Source organism: Tyto alba, unplaced genomic scaffold (genome assembly GCF_018691265.1).
Source record: "Tyto alba isolate M040663 unplaced genomic scaffold, T.alba_DEE_v4.0 Super-Scaffold_18, whole genome shotgun sequence".
Classification (NCBI taxonomy): domain Eukaryota; kingdom Metazoa; phylum Chordata; class Aves; order Strigiformes; family Tytonidae; genus Tyto; species Tyto alba.
The window spans coordinates 8,311,416-8,328,389 of NW_024881280.1; the positions used below are offsets into that span (position 1 = coordinate 8,311,416).

Below are 16,974 nucleotides of genomic sequence, written 5' to 3' on the forward strand. Positions count from 1 at the left end.
TACAGCTATTTACAGAATGCCAGAAGACAGAGAGCAAACTCTCATATAAAACTTCATATAACTCAGTGTTATCCCATGGTGATAACTTTTCAGAGAACTGCTTAGGTTTGGTGCAGGGGGAGCGAAATGCTAAGATTCAGATTCCAATCAGCCTTCCAACATGTACAAACCAAAAAAAGAGGTGGTGATGGGAGGAGGTTCCTGGGTTGCCAGGCTCTCGAGAAACTACCCTTAGGAGACTAACTTTCTAGTGAATGTAGCCATGAAATCTTGTTCTAGGAGCAGCATGGAGGAGCAAGAAGGAGTGAAATCAAAGATATGAGCTGTTGGTAGTATTTTCTTCTTTCACTACCATCCAAAGACTGACTCAGTAGGCTCCTCATTATTAATGAGCTTTGAGAAGATTCCATACTCTCAAAGTTGTTTTTTTGGGGGATGAAACCTCAAAGTGACTAACCGCCTGTAAACAGGAGAATTATGTGTCCTCCTGAAGCTGACTGGCGCATGACTATTCTCTGGAAGCCAGACAGTGGCTAACAAATGTGTATTATTACAATCAATGAGATGTTGGCAACAGATTTGAATTTTCAGTTTGTTAAGGTTTGACACAGCTGTGGCAATTTTGCCATGCTAGTTTTATCTCCTGTTTATTGACTTTTCTGTATTTTAGACCTGAAATGGCTCCCCCCAAACTTGCTTTGAGAGTACAGAAATGTAGTTTAGTGCTAAATGCTATCAAGTGAAAAGAAGTTTGGTTTTGGCGGGGTTCTTTTTTACGTTTTTTAGCCTACTCTTTGGGACTCTGGACATGCTACTATTTATTGGTCTGAAGTGCTATTGTATAGGATGCAAACATACACAGGTAGCTGAATCCTGCACTCTGTCATCGGCCTCAATGTGGCATTACTAATTTTCCAGCAAAAACAGAATGATGCACTTCTGGGAAAGCTACGTTTGACTCTGGATATTTACAGGCTGGGTTTGTTACTCTCCATGTGCCTAAGCGGGAAACTGTTTCTCCCAGGGAAGTCAACTGAAAAGAGCAAGACCAGTACAGCTGCAAGACTGTCATGAGCTGTATGGATATGGTATCTGTGCTTATCATTTTCCATTAATTATGAAATTACACACTGCTTTTTATGTTATGAAAATAGCAAATGGTATTTCTAATCATTTTTTTCTAGAAGGGCATTCTAGAACGCCAGCACTTTTGGGCAAAGATCTTATTTTAGACCACCCAAATCAGATTCTAATAGTCTGCTCTGGACCATTGTAGAAGAAAATTAGCACCGCCTTTTTCTGATGAAAAAAAGAATCAGCCCGATTCTGAATGGTTATCAGAGGCTGAGGTAACTGCAGTCATAGGAGCAGGATGGCTTCTGGCTTCCCCTGGGGATTTGCACAGCCCGTAAGGTTTATTATGGCCACATTTACCCATCTGAACCTGTTTATCTTTTGCCCTGCAGCAACACAAGGGCTAAGCTGGCCCAAATCAGAAGTAGTGATCAGTCATCTTTGGTGATGTTTCTATTGACAGGCAGATTCTGACATGTTTAAGAGAAGTGATTCCTGTTGGAAGGGGAAGGGAGGAGGAGTGAGGCTCTCTGGCTCTTGTGGGAGAGGATGAAAACATGACTCCTACCACAGCTGAGAGTACTCTGATGATGAACTACAGATGCACCATTTTTATAAGCAAACAGGAAATTTTAATCACAAAAGGTTTAAAGCAAATTGTATAGCAACATCTGTTTCTCCAGTGAAGGCAAACTCAGAATGGTTTGAGCTTCTGTCGAGCAAGGGGGAAGTTGATTACAAAATAACATAGAATTAACATATTAATTAAAACAAGTCAGCTCTGTAATTGGCTACATAATCCAATATTTCATGCTAATGAAACCCACTAGGAATGCTGAGTGTTCCAGTTGGTACTTCTATGTTAAATAACTATTTGTACAGGAAAATTAAAGTCAAATTCTTTCAGTGAGCAACTGGTATAGTACGGAAGTGTCCCAACTGGAACTTGCAATGTCCATAATGCAGACTTAGAATGTTTTAAATGTCAGTTTCAAATTGAAGGAAAACATAATAGAAACAGTTCTTGTCACACAAGAACAAATGAGTCTTGCATTTTTATACAAGTGTTTCAATCAACTATTAAAAGGCCAAGAGACAAAGCAATCTGTGATATTGTAAGTTTAAGAGCAGGGTTTCTCTGCCTAGGGTGACTCTTGAATATTAATCTGAATTTTAAAAAGGATGTAACTTTAAAAGTGACATCATAAAATTTAATATTAAGCCTTTATTTGAACGTGCTAATCCACAGTTCAAATGGTACCCATTTGATGTAACGTAATTTACCTCTAAACAAAACTGAATGAAACTGAGTGAAGGCTATCCTCATCCTAATAAACATGTCCAATAGTGTCCACCCTGTTTTAAAAGAATTTCAGATTAAGTATAGTGAGTGACTCCTTCTGTAGAGAAGTTCCTTCTTCCCCAGCTCTTTGTATCTCCAAAGTTAATAATTTCAGTGTCAGGAAAATTAATCATGGTGCTAACTTTCAAAATAAAATTGTAAAATTATTTCGTTAGTGTAATGGGATACACTCATTTGGACAAATAGATATGATGCTTCAGTTAGTGTGTAGTTTAAGCTACCATTCAAACTAATGAAACACATCCAACACAGTGTGGCCCTGCTTTAATTTATTATTAGTAGTAGGATTGTATGTTATTATTGCTAATTATTGATGACAAGCCCAGCTGATATGCAAAAAAATAGTTAAAACACTCAACAGAAAATTAAAAAGAAATTTAAATGTTCCAATTTGAAAAAAGAAGGAAATATTTTCCTGTTTTTAGTATTAAGATTGTCATGTGTTTTGTGTGTTCATTCAGGCTTATCAGAATGTCTTTTACAGATGGCAAATATTTTCTGACCAGCTTAGATTGAGAAGCTTAATTCTTTGTTAGAATTAGGAACAGGTAACTTGAAATAAGCTTTAGAATGATAGCTTGCCTATGATAAAAATAAGTCTCATGTCTGGAAGGAAAGTGGTTCCATTCTCATTAGGTATTTTCAAGACACCTGATGAGGTGGGATTCTGTGATGTTACACCTCCAAAGCAGGGCACCTTTTTCTTCATCTAAAGGGTCTCTGCTGGGCCTATGGTCCATTTGCTCAGAGTCAGTAGTGCTTTCCTCTAGATGCCTTTTGGTGAGCTTGGCCTACTTAATGAGCGTCATGAAAGTTTAGTCCTAGTTGGGATACAAAGTAAAGAAGTTTTTAGAGCACTTTGGTAACTACCATGTCCTGGCCTAGTGTCAGTGCTGTGCCAGGACCCAGGCAGGCAGCTGCAAGTTCCTGGTATTGTCTTCCAAAGGCCCATTTTTGACCTACTTGTGGCACAGGACCCTCGGCAGATCGGCGGTACAGCCATCACCATGGCCATGCATGCATCAGGTTGTATGACAATAGGCACCTCTAGGGTGACTGTGAAAGGTTTCCATGCCATTGTCAGAGTTTGTGTTTTCTTCTCTGTCTTCACTTACTCAAGTTACTTAGCAAATAGCCCAGTGTGCGGTTGTGCTATCACCCTTCCACTGCAGGGTGGTCCCCCCACTTTAAACAGGCAGACAGAAGGACAGACTGTCCCCTATACTGTTCAAAATACACATTATTTTTGTATTCTGAGCTGATAAAACTAATTGCATTTGTTTTCTCTGCAGATGAAGTTTTGCCCCATCCACATGCTTTCTGTAAGAATCATACAAGCTAAGAACATCAAGTCAAGAGACCTGTGTGAGTTGTGGTTTGATTATGTCTTTAGTCACTCCCAGAGTTTATAGTGAACAATGTTGCTAAGATCTGAAGGTATACAAGCAACGTAAATAAAGCACAGCAATAGAAGTACGTATGCCAGGGCTATAATTAGATCAAATGCCTGAGGTATCATTAGATTGGACGACATAGCTAGTGGCATTTCAGAGAACTGGTAAAAACCAAGACTCGCAGATGAATTTGCTGGGCCAACAAGGGAAGGTAGACATTGTGAGGACACCACAGTCTGTAAATCTGCTTGGAGTTGTTTGGGTTTTGATGTTTGTAATTGGTATAAATCATATATTGGACTGGAATTTTGCCACACAGGCCACATGCTTAGGGACCTTTTATTGAAATTTATCAATTATACACAATAATCAAAGAAAAATTAGACTATTTCAAGCCTTCTAAAATACTGTGTCATTCGGGGTATTTGCTGTTCTCAGATGACCAGTCACATTGAATTACATTGCGAGTTTCTGGTCAAGGAGGGCCTCTGCAGATCCAGCCCTAAGCACATGCTGAACATGCAGGCAAACCAGACTTTTCTGTGTACTTTTGTACTGAGATTTCTTTAACTCATTATCTCACTCTCTCAGTCTCCTATGGCTCCTTCTCAAGGTGTTCTATGGACCAGCCATTCAGCTGCCATTTTTGCAGAGGTCTCCTGTGCGTTCCTCAGTCGGGACAGACACCTTGAGCTGCCTTTTCTCACACTCTTGAAACCTCTGGCCTGTGTATTCCTCTAGTGAAAAGTGACATGTACAGCCAAAAAGCCATCACTTTGCAGTGAGCTGTTTGAGTTGCAGCTGAGACCATTCGCATCTCACCGTGCAGGGCTGAGCACAACCTTGGCCAAGCCCGGACGCGAGGGAGACCAGAGGGGATGAATCCGCTGTTGGTTGAGGGACTGCCTGCTGAAGGGCTTCCTGTACTCCTGTGGCAGAAGCCATGTAGCAACGTCCAGAGGTGGACCCTAGAAAGGTGGTAGTGTGACAAGGCCTGTATTTCTGAGTTTCAATGATCTCTTCTATCTACTCTATTGAAGGGACAGTTCCACTTTCCTGCCAAAACCTTGCGGGGCAATGTTATTCACTGCTTGATACCAGTCTGAAGTATTTAGGCATCTCGGGCTGCAGTAGACATCTTCAGTCAAGTCCAGACTCCAGCTCTGAAAGACATCACCTTGGAGATTTCCTTTCCCACCGTTGTCAAGCTTCACAAAGTAAATGCACTTTCCCACCCTGGCTCTTCCCAAACGACGGCTGCTCGAGGCACTGACTGCACTAACCATAAGGAGTAGATGTAGGCTGGAAGTGAGATGAAGATTTCCGACTTGCTCGTGCCCTCATGTTCTTGGCCCCCCCCAGCCTTTAGCTGCAACAGATCTTCTTCCCTCGTACCTAACCCTTCTAGACAGCCACCATGTCCCCTCCGCATGTTTGTGTTGCTAGACTGAACAAGCTGATCCCCTCTGATCTTCTCTGTAATATGCGTTCTTCTTTCTTGTAATCATCCTAACAGCCCTTTTTGGGACTAGTTCTAGTTTCAGTTAAACTTTTTTAACATCGTGACTGGAATTGTAAGAAATATGCCTGATGAATGGTCAGCGAGGTCTTTTATATCTCTTTCTCTTCACATGGGAAAGATGGCTCTTAGTGTACTTTGTGTGTGCATGTGTACGTTTGGAATTTGTAGTTACCCATGAATTAGATGGTTCTCCTTGGTTGCTTCCGACTGATGGTCTCTTTACTTATTTAAAAACCAGTAGTGACATTTGTTAGTCCCCAGAATCATGGCCTCACCCTACTTTTCATCTACAATATTGGCATCAGATTTTTAATTTTTCTCTGCTGCAGTGACTGCTTCAGACTGTTATGTACGCTTGTGGCTGCCATCTGCTTCAAATGGAAAGCTTCAGACCAAAACCATCAGGAATTCTAACAACCCCGTCTGGAACGAGACTTTCTACTTTAGGATCCAGAGAGAAGTTGAGGTATTAAAAAAAATAGAAATTTCACCATTTTGAATAGCTGAGAATCATCGGTTGACACCCTGTTGATCAGCTGTGCTAAATAACTTGAAAAAATGCTTGTGTAACAGAATCTGCAACTGACTGGTTAGCACAAAACACATAGGCAGTAGTGATCCCCTCAGCTAGTTACAGATGTCAGTGATATAAATGTCTACATCTGAGCTAGTCCAGAATCACTTTGTTGTCACCTGAGAGAAATAAGCACTGCTGTAGCATGCTTCATCTGGCCTGTTTTGGATGATTAATTTAGAAAGAGCTTTCCCTCTTGGTTGTCAGGGAAGGGTAGGGGAGTTGCTGTGATATAGACAGAAAACTTAATCCTACCATAAGCTGTGTAGTTAAGAGAACTTCAGGGATGAAGAAACTGAGTAAGTGTGTTCTTTGGGCAGGTTATCAGTTTGGTGGAGAGCACTGACATCTTTTCTGTCTCAGGATAGTGGGAGCTCTCTGTTACAGGTAGTTGTTTTCTATTTCATGATAAGTTTCCCAAGGTTGGGTTTAATGATGGTGTTCCACATTAGCAAACTCTTGAAGGAAAGCACATGTTTCTTTATGTGCTAGTCGAGCAGCTGCAAAAAAAATTTTTTTTTTTGGTTTCTGTGTAATAGCAGCTCAATGAGAGTTCTTATTTATTTCCTTCTACTACCAGAACATTTTAGAATTGGCAGTGTGTGATGAAGATCCACTCACCAAAGATGACATGCAGTTCACAGTTCTTTTTAATGTTGCTAGAATCAGACCTGGGGAGACACTCCGTGAAACATTTGCTCTGAAATCAGAGGTAAGGACTGAAAATACAGGAAGAGATGGACAAGACCTCATTGTCCACATTAGCTTCCATGTTAAGTGGGGTTTGGGTCTGCATAAACAGATATCCTAATATGTCATTACTACTATCTCATCAAAACAGATATCATTGTGCTCGATTTTTGTGACATACTTAATCTCTTTTCACAGATTCAGAAAATGTAGCAGCTTCTCTCTCATGCCCACCATCTTTGTGGGGGCCAAAATATGTTAACAGGGAGCATCTGCAAAGAGTAATTTTTATCTTTTATAATCCAAATAAATAACTTCCTTACCTTTCAACTTTATTCTGCTTTTGCCATGCTTAGAGGACATTTCCTCTTAACTGGCAACTTTTTATTAAAAACATGGAGACAATTCACTCGCCAAATGAATTAAGTGATTCTTTCAGGCTTCTCCTGTTGGTGTTCGTGCTGGGTTTCCTTCTAGGTGATTCAGATTTCTCTAGCCCATAGTAAAGGGATGCCTGTTCTGCTAACATCTTTGGTATTCTGCTAAGGAGACCATGAAAGAGAGTTGTCCAGAGAACAAAGCTGGGATAGGTCTGTGACAACCCCTGGGCTTGTCTGAGCTGTGGCTGAGGTATTGCTACATGCTCACTGCAGGAAGGAGGCAGTCCATACCCAAAAGAACAGCTGCTTCCCAAATGCTGAAAGTTGTTGACATGGATTTTCCCTGTGACTCTGCAGGCTGGTGCCACTCACTTCTCAGCCAGTGGGTGAGTCACTGGGAAATACAATGATTCAATAATCACCTCAGCCCTGAGTACTCTTGCCTACTTCATCTCTGCTGGGTTCAGTGTGAATGTGATTTAAATGGTTTGTACATAGAAACGACTCTGACACTGGTTGCATTTGTTGCTGGGCTTCAATGCCTTTCCCCCATGCACACCACCTTTGCAAAAAGCCATTCTATTTCAGCCAAGCTTTCCCTCTTTGATTGTATCTTTGGAAATATGTATAATTCTACATAAACCACAATGGAACAATATTTATGTTATGTGCCTCTCACAAGCCTGTGATTTCCATTGCAATCTCAGTTTTAGAAAGAGGTAACACACAGCTTTTTTGGTAACATTAGCAGAAGAGATGTCAGCCATGGAAGTACTTTTTAGGTATATCTGTACTGCCAAATTCTTGCAGCCTCCAATAATCCATATCTATTTTACCTTTTATTTTTTAGAAAGAGAGGTGCATCAAGAAATGGGAAAGTTTGGAAGTGGAATTCTGGATGGAAAGAATGTGAGTAAAATTCCAAAGCTGAAAGGTATAGATCTGACAGGGAGTAATAATATCTCAGAGAAAGAGGAACTTCTTTCAGCTCTTCCTCCTCCCAGTGAGCCAAAATTACAATTTCAATTTTTTTTTTTTTTTACCTTAACTTCCCCAGCTAATTCTGCCTTTCAGTGTATTTAATACAAATTTTAACTTCTGTTCAACATGTATATTCTGATTGTGGAAATGTAGTAACCTTGGCATGATGTGATAACTTGTATAAGAGGTGCATGTAAAACTTAATAGAGGTGCTCTTCAAGTTGTTAATATTAATGGAACAATGCCTAGAACACTGGTGTTTCTAAGAGTCCAGAAAATTTGTCTTGTATTGTTGTCGCAATATACATAAAGTTATGTAGACAGTAGGAGAAAAGTCACCCATTAGGCGATAGCTTAGTTAAACTGAAAAAACATATAATCAACAAATAATAAAATTAAGACCATCCCCCTCAAAGTGGTAGTCAACATTGTCTGGAGGAGAACAAATCACATCAGATAAACTTTATTTCTCTTTTACATACTATCACAAGTTTGGTTGAAAAAGCAAACCTTAAACTACACATTCTGGCATATTTGAGCTTAACATTACCAAAAAAAAAAAAAATATAGTCCAGTTAAAACTAACTGCATGATTAGAAGAAGGATCTGTAAATGAGTCTTCTTATTCTTAAACATGGAAAAGCTGCAGAAGAAAATCACTGGTGTTCTTGATTAATGGTGAAACTCAAGAAAATCTATATAATTTATCTATGACATATACCATAAGAGGTGGTACAAGCATCTCCTGCAAATGTGGAAGCAGTCACAGCCAGATATATAAAAAGGACAGAAACTGGAAACTGGACTGAGTAGATTCAGGCTAGAAATAAGAGGAACATCTTCCACCATTTGTGTTATAAGGCATGTGGGGGATTCTCCATCCTTGGAAGTCAAACCTAGCTATTTACATTAAAATACATTCTACAGCTGAAACAGAAGTTTTAAGTCTGGAAGTGGTGCTTATTAAAATACCCTGGACTTTGCAGAAAGTCAAAGATTACATACTACATAACTTTAATGGTCCTTTCAGATATATGAAAGCACTTATGAATGTGTGTAACATAGTGATGCTGGAGTATTGGCCTTCATGAGAGATGCCTTTTGTAGGCTATAGGTTACTCATAGTATTAAATAACTATATCCATTCAGTGGCAAACCTAGGACTTACAGGGTAAAATGTCTGGGACAAAGACTTTCTATTACTTACCTCCATGTTTTCCAGTCACACGCAGTGGGAGGTAATTCTCATTTGCTGTTTATTTGTGATCACTTGAAAATTATAATCTGGAACAGTCAGAAATATTTTACCTAATAAGTATTTGTAGAATACATTAATAGTAGTCTTTGCTTTCCATAAGTCATATGGTCATTTGTTAATAGCAGGACATGATTCCACATAGACCAATAGGTCTTTGTTCTGCTGTATTTTACCATATAGTTTTAAGCATTGGTATTTTTATGACCTCTCCTGCCTTTCTTCTTGTTTGACTACTACATTTTGGTCCATGTGCTTAGCAGGTGATCACGTATTATGGCTTTTCAAAAACAGGTTGTGATACTAACATAACTATATTCAGTTTTAAGCAGGAGAGATCATAAACCTACTATTTTCTAAAAATATCAGAAACACAGCTTTTGTTTATTTGTTTTTTGATTCTGTCTTTTCAGTCCTGGCCCTCCGGAGCACCTCATTACCAATGATGTCCTTGTGGTAAGGTTCACATATGAATTGAGCTTGGAGTGGCTTTTCTGTCATTTGGATTCTCTCCTCTTCCTGACAGCCATCTGACATTTTATAGAGAGAACAGAATCTACCATGATAGATAAGAGTATGGTGTGCATTATAAAGTGAAAGATCTGGGATGATTCCCATTTGTTATGGCTGAACTGTTGCCCTCTCCATGCAAAAATAGAAGCTGTGTTTCTTGAAGTCCTCAAGTATTACAGATGTTAATATTTTGCCCAGCTGTGGTTCGTTAATGTTGCAGAACCCTGTATTTATTGGTGTTCGTAATGAAAACTTCCTGTGTTTCATGTAGTACAGTATGACAATTGGCAGGAAAAACAAAGGTTATAAAAGGGATGAGTCTGTAGAAGGCAATAGTAAGTATTCAGTATGCTTATGAATGGAAGGTTATCAAATGTAACAGCTTTTTGGGAAATTAGGTTTTTAATAAAGAGTTATTTTAGTCATTGGAACACAAAGTCCTCTTTGGTATTAGTCAGCATGTGGTACATTACCAATCACCTTGGGCTGGCCCAGCAGCTAAGGAGTACAAAGTACTTCATACCAACCACTCCAAGCCTGCACATGATTTCCAGATGCTAGCCTTCAATACTCCTGAGGCAAAGTAACACATATTCTGTTCTTTGCCCCTCATTTTCTGTGTGAGGCATAAGAGCTGTAATGATTGGCATGTGTTGTTCCTGAAATGGCTTGGAAAACTGTTCTGGCATGAGTTATTAAAGGTGAACTGGAATGACTCAGGTGGAGAGTAGGGTGGAATAAATCCATGATCTCCCTACTTCAGGACCAGCAAGAAGATGCCTTGTAGACTAATCACTGCCACAATACACAGAAATAAATCATCAGGTGTTTTCCCCCATGCTTCCTAAATAATGATCAGATATATGTGTAGTTGTTTGGGCAACAGTGTGTTGTACAGAGTTTCCTGATTTGGGGATAACTTGTGTGGGTATAACAACCTCTGGCAATGCACCACTGCATGGACAAGCTGGTTCTGAAGCGGTGCAGCTGGGCTGCTGTCCTGGGATAATGAGCTCTGAATTGACTCTTGTGCAGCTGTACTGCTTCCAGCACTGAGACCAGTTTAGTTGGCTCTATATTATAGGTAATGGTTGTCTGCATGGTGTTTCATTATTTGCTGCAGATGTGGCATTTGTTATCTTCACACTTTTCCACTCCTATCTTTTATAGTCCCGTGAGGTTTGCTGCTTGGAAGTGCAAGTGGACATTAATGAAAGCAGGAAATATTTGAAAGGTATGCCAATTTCTCTGTGAAGCAAGGACATGATCAAATCACAGACCCAGATGGAGGCACTTTAGGATACAGAGATGACTAAAAATGTTCTAAAATCAAGAAAATATAATGCAGTGAAAGTCCCTGAACTCCCTCCAGCTATAATGCTTCTCTCTGTGTCTTTTGCTATCAAGTTGGGACACAGTAAACTTTGCTGGTGGAAGTATGAGAGAGTGCTGACCCTGGGAGCACTCCAGTCTGTGGGGTAAAGGCAGGAGTACCAGTTCCTGTGATGTAGGAGACTTGCCAGTGTGGCAGCTTATGGAGGAGTTACCGCAGAGAATGACTCCAGCAGAAAGTCTGCCAACTTTGTTAGCTATTTTGCCTGAACAGCGGTATTATTCTCTAAACAAATCTGTTTTCACTAGAGGGTAAAAATCTCGTGCTTACGGTGCCTGCATCTCATGAGGGAACACAGAAAACTACAGAGGACACAGATACTTTCTGCTTCCATTGTGTGAAGTCTTGGGAGCCAGTTCTAAAAGTCAGGCTGCAGGTAATGAGGACTATACAATACCACTGTTCGTACTGCTTGCTTATATCCAGTGTCACCAAAACAATAAAGAACTGGATTGTTTCTGTTCTGTGAATAAAACCCATGTTTTTTTCTTCCCTGTAGAAAGTTTCTGATAAGGAAGATGACAATAGCAGTTTAAGTGACACCTTAACAGTACCACTGAAATTTCTCCCTGTTGGACATAAAGTGAAAGTAACCCTCCCTGTAAGACATGTAAGTGCTCCACCATTTATATGATCTTTTGGAGAGAAGAGTAGAGTAACCCTCAGTATTAAACACCATAAGGGTTTTGTTTTTTTAAAAAAAATCAATTAGTAAGTGTGAGTGAGAATTTTTTGCTAATACAAGTTTTCTGTGAAAACGGTTAGTTTTCTCAGAGAAATAGCAATTTTCTGTCAATAAAATCAATAATTCGGAATTCATCCTGGCCAGTTTTAGATGCATTTCAGGCCAACCTCTGCCGTCCTTACACAGTTAAAGGAGAATATTCAATACCCCTAGCAAGGCTTTGGGATACCCCACTGCTCTTTGTCAAGCCTGGGTGGCTAGCTCAGTCTATATACCTAAATTTTAGATGGCTAAGGTTAGATGAGTTGAATCTTACCCTCAGAGAACAATTCTGTTATATTCTTCTATGCGTACAGTCATGATGGGAACTGGTGGAGAGATACAACTCAGATGTTTCAAAAGCAGTACTAATGCTACTGTGTGGCTAGAGGAATCTGTTAACAATAGCCAAACATCCTTTCCCACACCTTGCAGCAAATGAGAGACAAAAATAGGAGGAGAAGAATTTCTCAGCAGCATTTTCCTTAAAGGGAATGGAGAATTAATGTGTGTTTCACCACTACTGGTTGCTCACCCCTCTGCTTGGACTCTCTTTTACCTCCAGTATCTTTTTTGGAAGGATGTGATGACTTGTATTTCCTCTTTATCACTGTCTTTATCTGGCGGCTATTCTTCATCCTCAAGAACAGGAGGGTGGCAATGTGATGCTGCTGCTGGGTTAGAATGGTTCATGGAGGTATATTCACAGTGTGGAAAAAATCCTGTTTCACAGCCACTTAAACTCCTCCTGCCTCTTTTGCTTCTCTGTAGAATATGTTTGGTGTCTAGTTGCTTTCCTTCTCCTTCCTGCTACAGTTTTCAAAAAAACTGTATGGAGGCTGGTAGTGGTGGGGCATTCCAGGAGGCACTGAAAACCTGGATTTCAAAACTTTTCTTTTTCCCAGTCATTCATGTTCCTGCTCTCATTTCTCTGTTTACAGAATGTGCCGCTGCAGTTGTACCTCCAACTAAATGATTGGTAAGAGGACTGTTTTTTTCTCTAAAGGTTTTATTGGTCTTTGAACTGTGAATTCTAGAACAGGGTATCCTTTATTTAGATAAAAGGAATGCACAAGACTAGGGGCAAAATATAACAATAGTTAAGTCACCATTAAAGAGTCACCACAACAGATCAAAGTTAAATGGCCTTGGGGCCAAAGAGTCATGCCAAGATGTGAAAAAAAAAAAAAATTATGAGAATTTCAAGCAGTGAGGGACTTAGTCACTGAGTGTCCTGTGCATCAAAGAACCAAAGACTGAGATTGGAGGCTTCTTCAAAAGGGACACAGAAACGGGAAGGAGTCACAGGGAAAGGGGAATCTGAAATAAGCAAAACATCCAGAGTCCATACATTATTCAAACCACACTACCTGTGTGGTTTTCTTAAGAAAATAGGTTTGTGGCTCTGGTTGATATCAATAGAAACAAGCACAAGCTAGGGAAGATGAAATGTTACACCGTAAGATAAAGAGACAGACAACAAATAAACCAAACTTATCTGAATATCTTTTTCACTGTACTGTTTCTGTATAAATCTATGGTATAAATCCCCGTGAAAGACCTTGTTAGGTTCAAGTCACCATTTGCTCAGAAATTACGTGAAGCAGAAATAGAAAGGATTTAGCTTACAAAGCTAGTGAAAGACACCAAGAAACCTTTTTTTTTTTTTCATATTTGCTTTCCTTAGTTGGCAGTAAAACTTACACCGAAGCATCAGAAAATAAAGAGACCATGTAGAAACAAAGCAGTTGATTTATTTGAAACTGGAAGCTGCGTTTCTGTCTCTAAATCTGAACAATGAATCATGATTTTTTATGATATTTAGTAGACTGCAGTTGGTGAAAATAGATCCATACACATTTTAAACACCAACCCTGTGCCTCTGGATTTATTTATGTTTCAGCACAGAAAAACTAGATGTGCGCTTAGGGTATGATCTGTGCCAAGAAGAGCAAGAATTCTTGCAAAAAAGGAAGAGAGTGGTTGCCAGTGCCCTGAAAAGGATTCTTCATCTGGAAAGAGATCTACATGGACACGAGGTCTGTGAGTTGCAATCCAAGCATGGGGTGTGGGTCTATTGAATTAGGGTTGGCACAACTCCCCACAAAATTTCTGGTAGTTTTTGCATGTTGATGACAAACACACTGATTTGAATGTCAGTAGAACAGAAGTTCTCAGTGTGGCATACCCCATACTCATCTAAAATTTCAGCTCAGCTATTCATGCCTCCAGTCTTTTCAGTGGGTCAAATTCCCAAGGACATAATACACCACTCTTCAAAGCCAGAGTTTCCAAGTGTGATGCAGTGGGTCAGCAAGACATGAGGCATTGGCACATTGTGTTAGACACAGCCTAGCCAGGCAACCCAAACCAAGTAGGAAAGGAAGAGTATTTGAAATTCACCTCACATTGATATTTATGAAATCATTGTAATGTCCCTTCTTTAGGCTTGCTTTTTTATTTTTTCACTTTCAGAACACTTTTCACAAAAAGTCAAAATTCCCTAGGGTGAACATTTTATAACAAGCTCCAGCTGAAGTATGTTTTGTTGCCAAGATCCAGGGTAAACTTTTAAGTGAACATTTATTTTCTTGCTGGAATTACATCTGATGAATGCATGCTGTCCAAAGAATCATTTTGTTTGCTTAATGTATTTTTTCTGATCTCTGCTCAGGACTTCCTTAAATCCATTCTTAATTACATTCACTGCAATTTCTGTTATTTATAATAAAATCATATCATTATCTGTTATTAATCATTGTCATTCCAATTACAAAGAACAAGCGAAGGAAGGAAAGTTAAAATCACTGCATATTCAAACTCATCCAAGCTTTGGGGTTAAGGGAACCCGCTGAGTATCTGGAGGTTATTTTAAAGAAGATACTGGTAAAGACTGGGTGAATGTTGATTTTAATTTCATTGTCCTCCAGTGAAGTCTGCTGAGGAAATTATAAGAGCTGTAGTTACACTTTTCCAAGTAGGCAAGTGAGTAATCTTTTAAAGATAATACTTGTGTTTTGAACAGGTCCCAGTAATAGCTGTTATGGCAACAGGTGGAGGCCTCAGAGCAATGTCAGCTATGTTTGGCCACCTCTTAGCTCTTCAGCAGCTGAATCTGTTGGACTGTGTTACCTATATCACCGGGGCTTCTGGCTCGACATGGTGCGTAAAGAAAATGAGATTTGTATTTGGGATGAATGTGACACTACGTTTTCCACACGGTGAAAAGGATGCATCTCTTTCAAAGTCTTACATTGTTAATAAGTGAATGTAATTCCCTGGTAAAGCTATTACTGTTGGCTCTCAATCATAACTTCAGTTTAGGCTTGCTGATTCTCTTCTTTGATAAAAATGGTTGGGAAAATATAGTAATTTTCCAAAACCATTCAAATAAATGGATATTGTTTTCACATTTCTGTTCTTTAGGACCCTAGCAGACCTGTATGAGCATGCTGACTGGTCACAGAAGACTCTGGAGGGGCCACTTAAGGATGTAAAAGAACAAGTGACAAAATGCAAGCTCAACCTTATGTCTATAGAGCATCTGAAGTATTATCACAAGGAACTTGCTGAAAGGGCAAAAGCAGGACACGTGTCATCTTTTACAACTCTGTGGTCACTTGTTCAGGAAATGTTCTTACATGAACGGGTATGTACGTGGTCCTACCACACAACTGGGAAACATCCACTCATTTTCTTTAGAGCTTTACTCTTTGAGGTCATGATGTAATGTGTGGAACAAATCCAAAGTGGCTGAGGCATCCCAATATGATTTGTAAACAAGAAGAGAGGGTCTTGTCACCAGGATTTTCCAGGGTAGCTAATGGTTTGAAGGTGCCTCTGTACTAGAGTGCCCAACAGCTTCAGTAGGCAAACTTTGAGAAAGAACAGAGTAATCTCCCCCCTTAAAAATCAGGTCTTTTAAAGTCTGTTTCTAGTTGGACACTTAAAGGCTAGATTAATCTGTCCTCGTGTGAACATTAGTCTCAGCCTTAGTAAAGATCTGTGGGATGTAGGCAATCAAGGTACTTAGATATTAATGAAGAGGTTGCTAGTTATCCAAAAGGCAACCAAGAGGGAAAGTTCAGGAACATGAAGGAAGAGGTCTCATAAAAACATGACTCACAGATTCCTCTGGGTTGTAAAACATCTGTTATCTAGCCACACTCCGGTAGATTGTGTCAGTGTTTTTACCTTATGCTCCTCCAGAGGTTTACTGTGATTTTTTAATCTCTTTGATTAGCCAAGAAAGTACAAACTCACAGACCAGCGCAAGGCATTGGAGCATGGGCAAAACCCGTTGCCTTTCTATTCAGTCCTCAATGTGAAAGAGGAAAAGTTCAGTACTTTCAAATTTAGAGGTAAGTATTCCTAGTTTCTTCTGACTCTGAATAGGGACAAAAGAGAATTTGGAGGGAGGGTGTGTGTGTGGAGAATAAAAGGGGAACACATCTGTTGCTTGCCCTGACTCAGTATTCATCTTTTAATAAAATGTTTGTATTTTTTTTGTGAACTTCTGGGTGTTGGTTAGAAAGAGCAGATCTGCTGGATAATATCATCAGGCACAAACAGGGCATTTCTGAACATCTGGGCTGAAGTTCTAGTTTTGCTACAGACATTGTGAGTGAGTGTGGGCAAATGATGTGATCTTTTTCTGCCTCAGTTCCAGACCTATAAAATGGCTTCGATGGTTCCTTAGTTTGTAGAGGTACTGTGAAATGTAATTCTCACTTCCCTAAATACTACACTGATGAGGGTATGAAAATGGAGTGGAGTATGATTGCTATGATAAGTGTGATATGACACCTTTTAAATGGACACAGGCTACATTCAACAGAGTATTAAAATGAGGAGATAGTGGAAAGAAAAAACAGTACTTACATTTGGTTAGGTTTATAGCTACTGTTTTGCTGCAGTACCTGTATGGGACAGCTTGAGTCAGGAAATTGCACGGCCATGCCCACACTTTCTAGTTTGGAGCTAATGATGTGTTTTCAGGCTGCCTTGTTATATCATGTAGACTGACAGGTTTGGGTTAGTAGGGGTTTCGTGCCAGTCATTCCTTGCAGGTTGGATCACACTTCCACGTTGTACGTTTGATGATCTTGATT

At 39.7% G+C, this 16,974-nt stretch overlaps 1 protein-coding gene across 6 annotated transcripts in view; it reads left to right on the forward strand.

Annotated features, from left to right (window-relative positions):
- Window positions 1-16,974, forward strand: part of LOC104359793 (cytosolic phospholipase A2 beta) — a 65,732-nt gene that overhangs the window by 34,608 nt on the left and 14,150 nt on the right. For 3 of the 6 annotated variants that reach the window (XM_032990044.2, XM_032990045.2, XM_009965621.3), the window contains 14 exons: window positions 3,730-3,802; window positions 4,872-5,048; window positions 5,683-5,819; window positions 6,508-6,639; window positions 7,848-7,906; window positions 9,647-9,689; window positions 10,917-10,980; window positions 11,388-11,515; window positions 11,639-11,749; window positions 12,805-12,842; window positions 13,767-13,902; window positions 14,889-15,025; window positions 15,290-15,512; window positions 16,107-16,224. In XM_032990044.2, the coding sequence (XP_032845935.1) occupies window positions 3,730-3,802; window positions 4,872-5,048; window positions 5,683-5,819; window positions 6,508-6,639; window positions 7,848-7,906; window positions 9,647-9,689; window positions 10,917-10,980; window positions 11,388-11,515; window positions 11,639-11,749; window positions 12,805-12,842; window positions 13,767-13,902; window positions 14,889-15,025; window positions 15,290-15,512; window positions 16,107-16,224 (1,576 nt within the window). The remainder of the gene's footprint in view (window positions 1-3,729; window positions 3,803-4,871; window positions 5,049-5,682; window positions 5,820-6,507; window positions 6,640-7,847; window positions 7,907-9,646; window positions 9,690-10,916; window positions 10,981-11,387; window positions 11,516-11,638; window positions 11,750-12,804; window positions 12,843-13,766; window positions 13,903-14,888; window positions 15,026-15,289; window positions 15,513-16,106; window positions 16,225-16,974) is intronic. The other 3 variants (XM_032990047.2, XM_032990048.2, XM_032990046.2) reach the window with 2 other exon arrangements.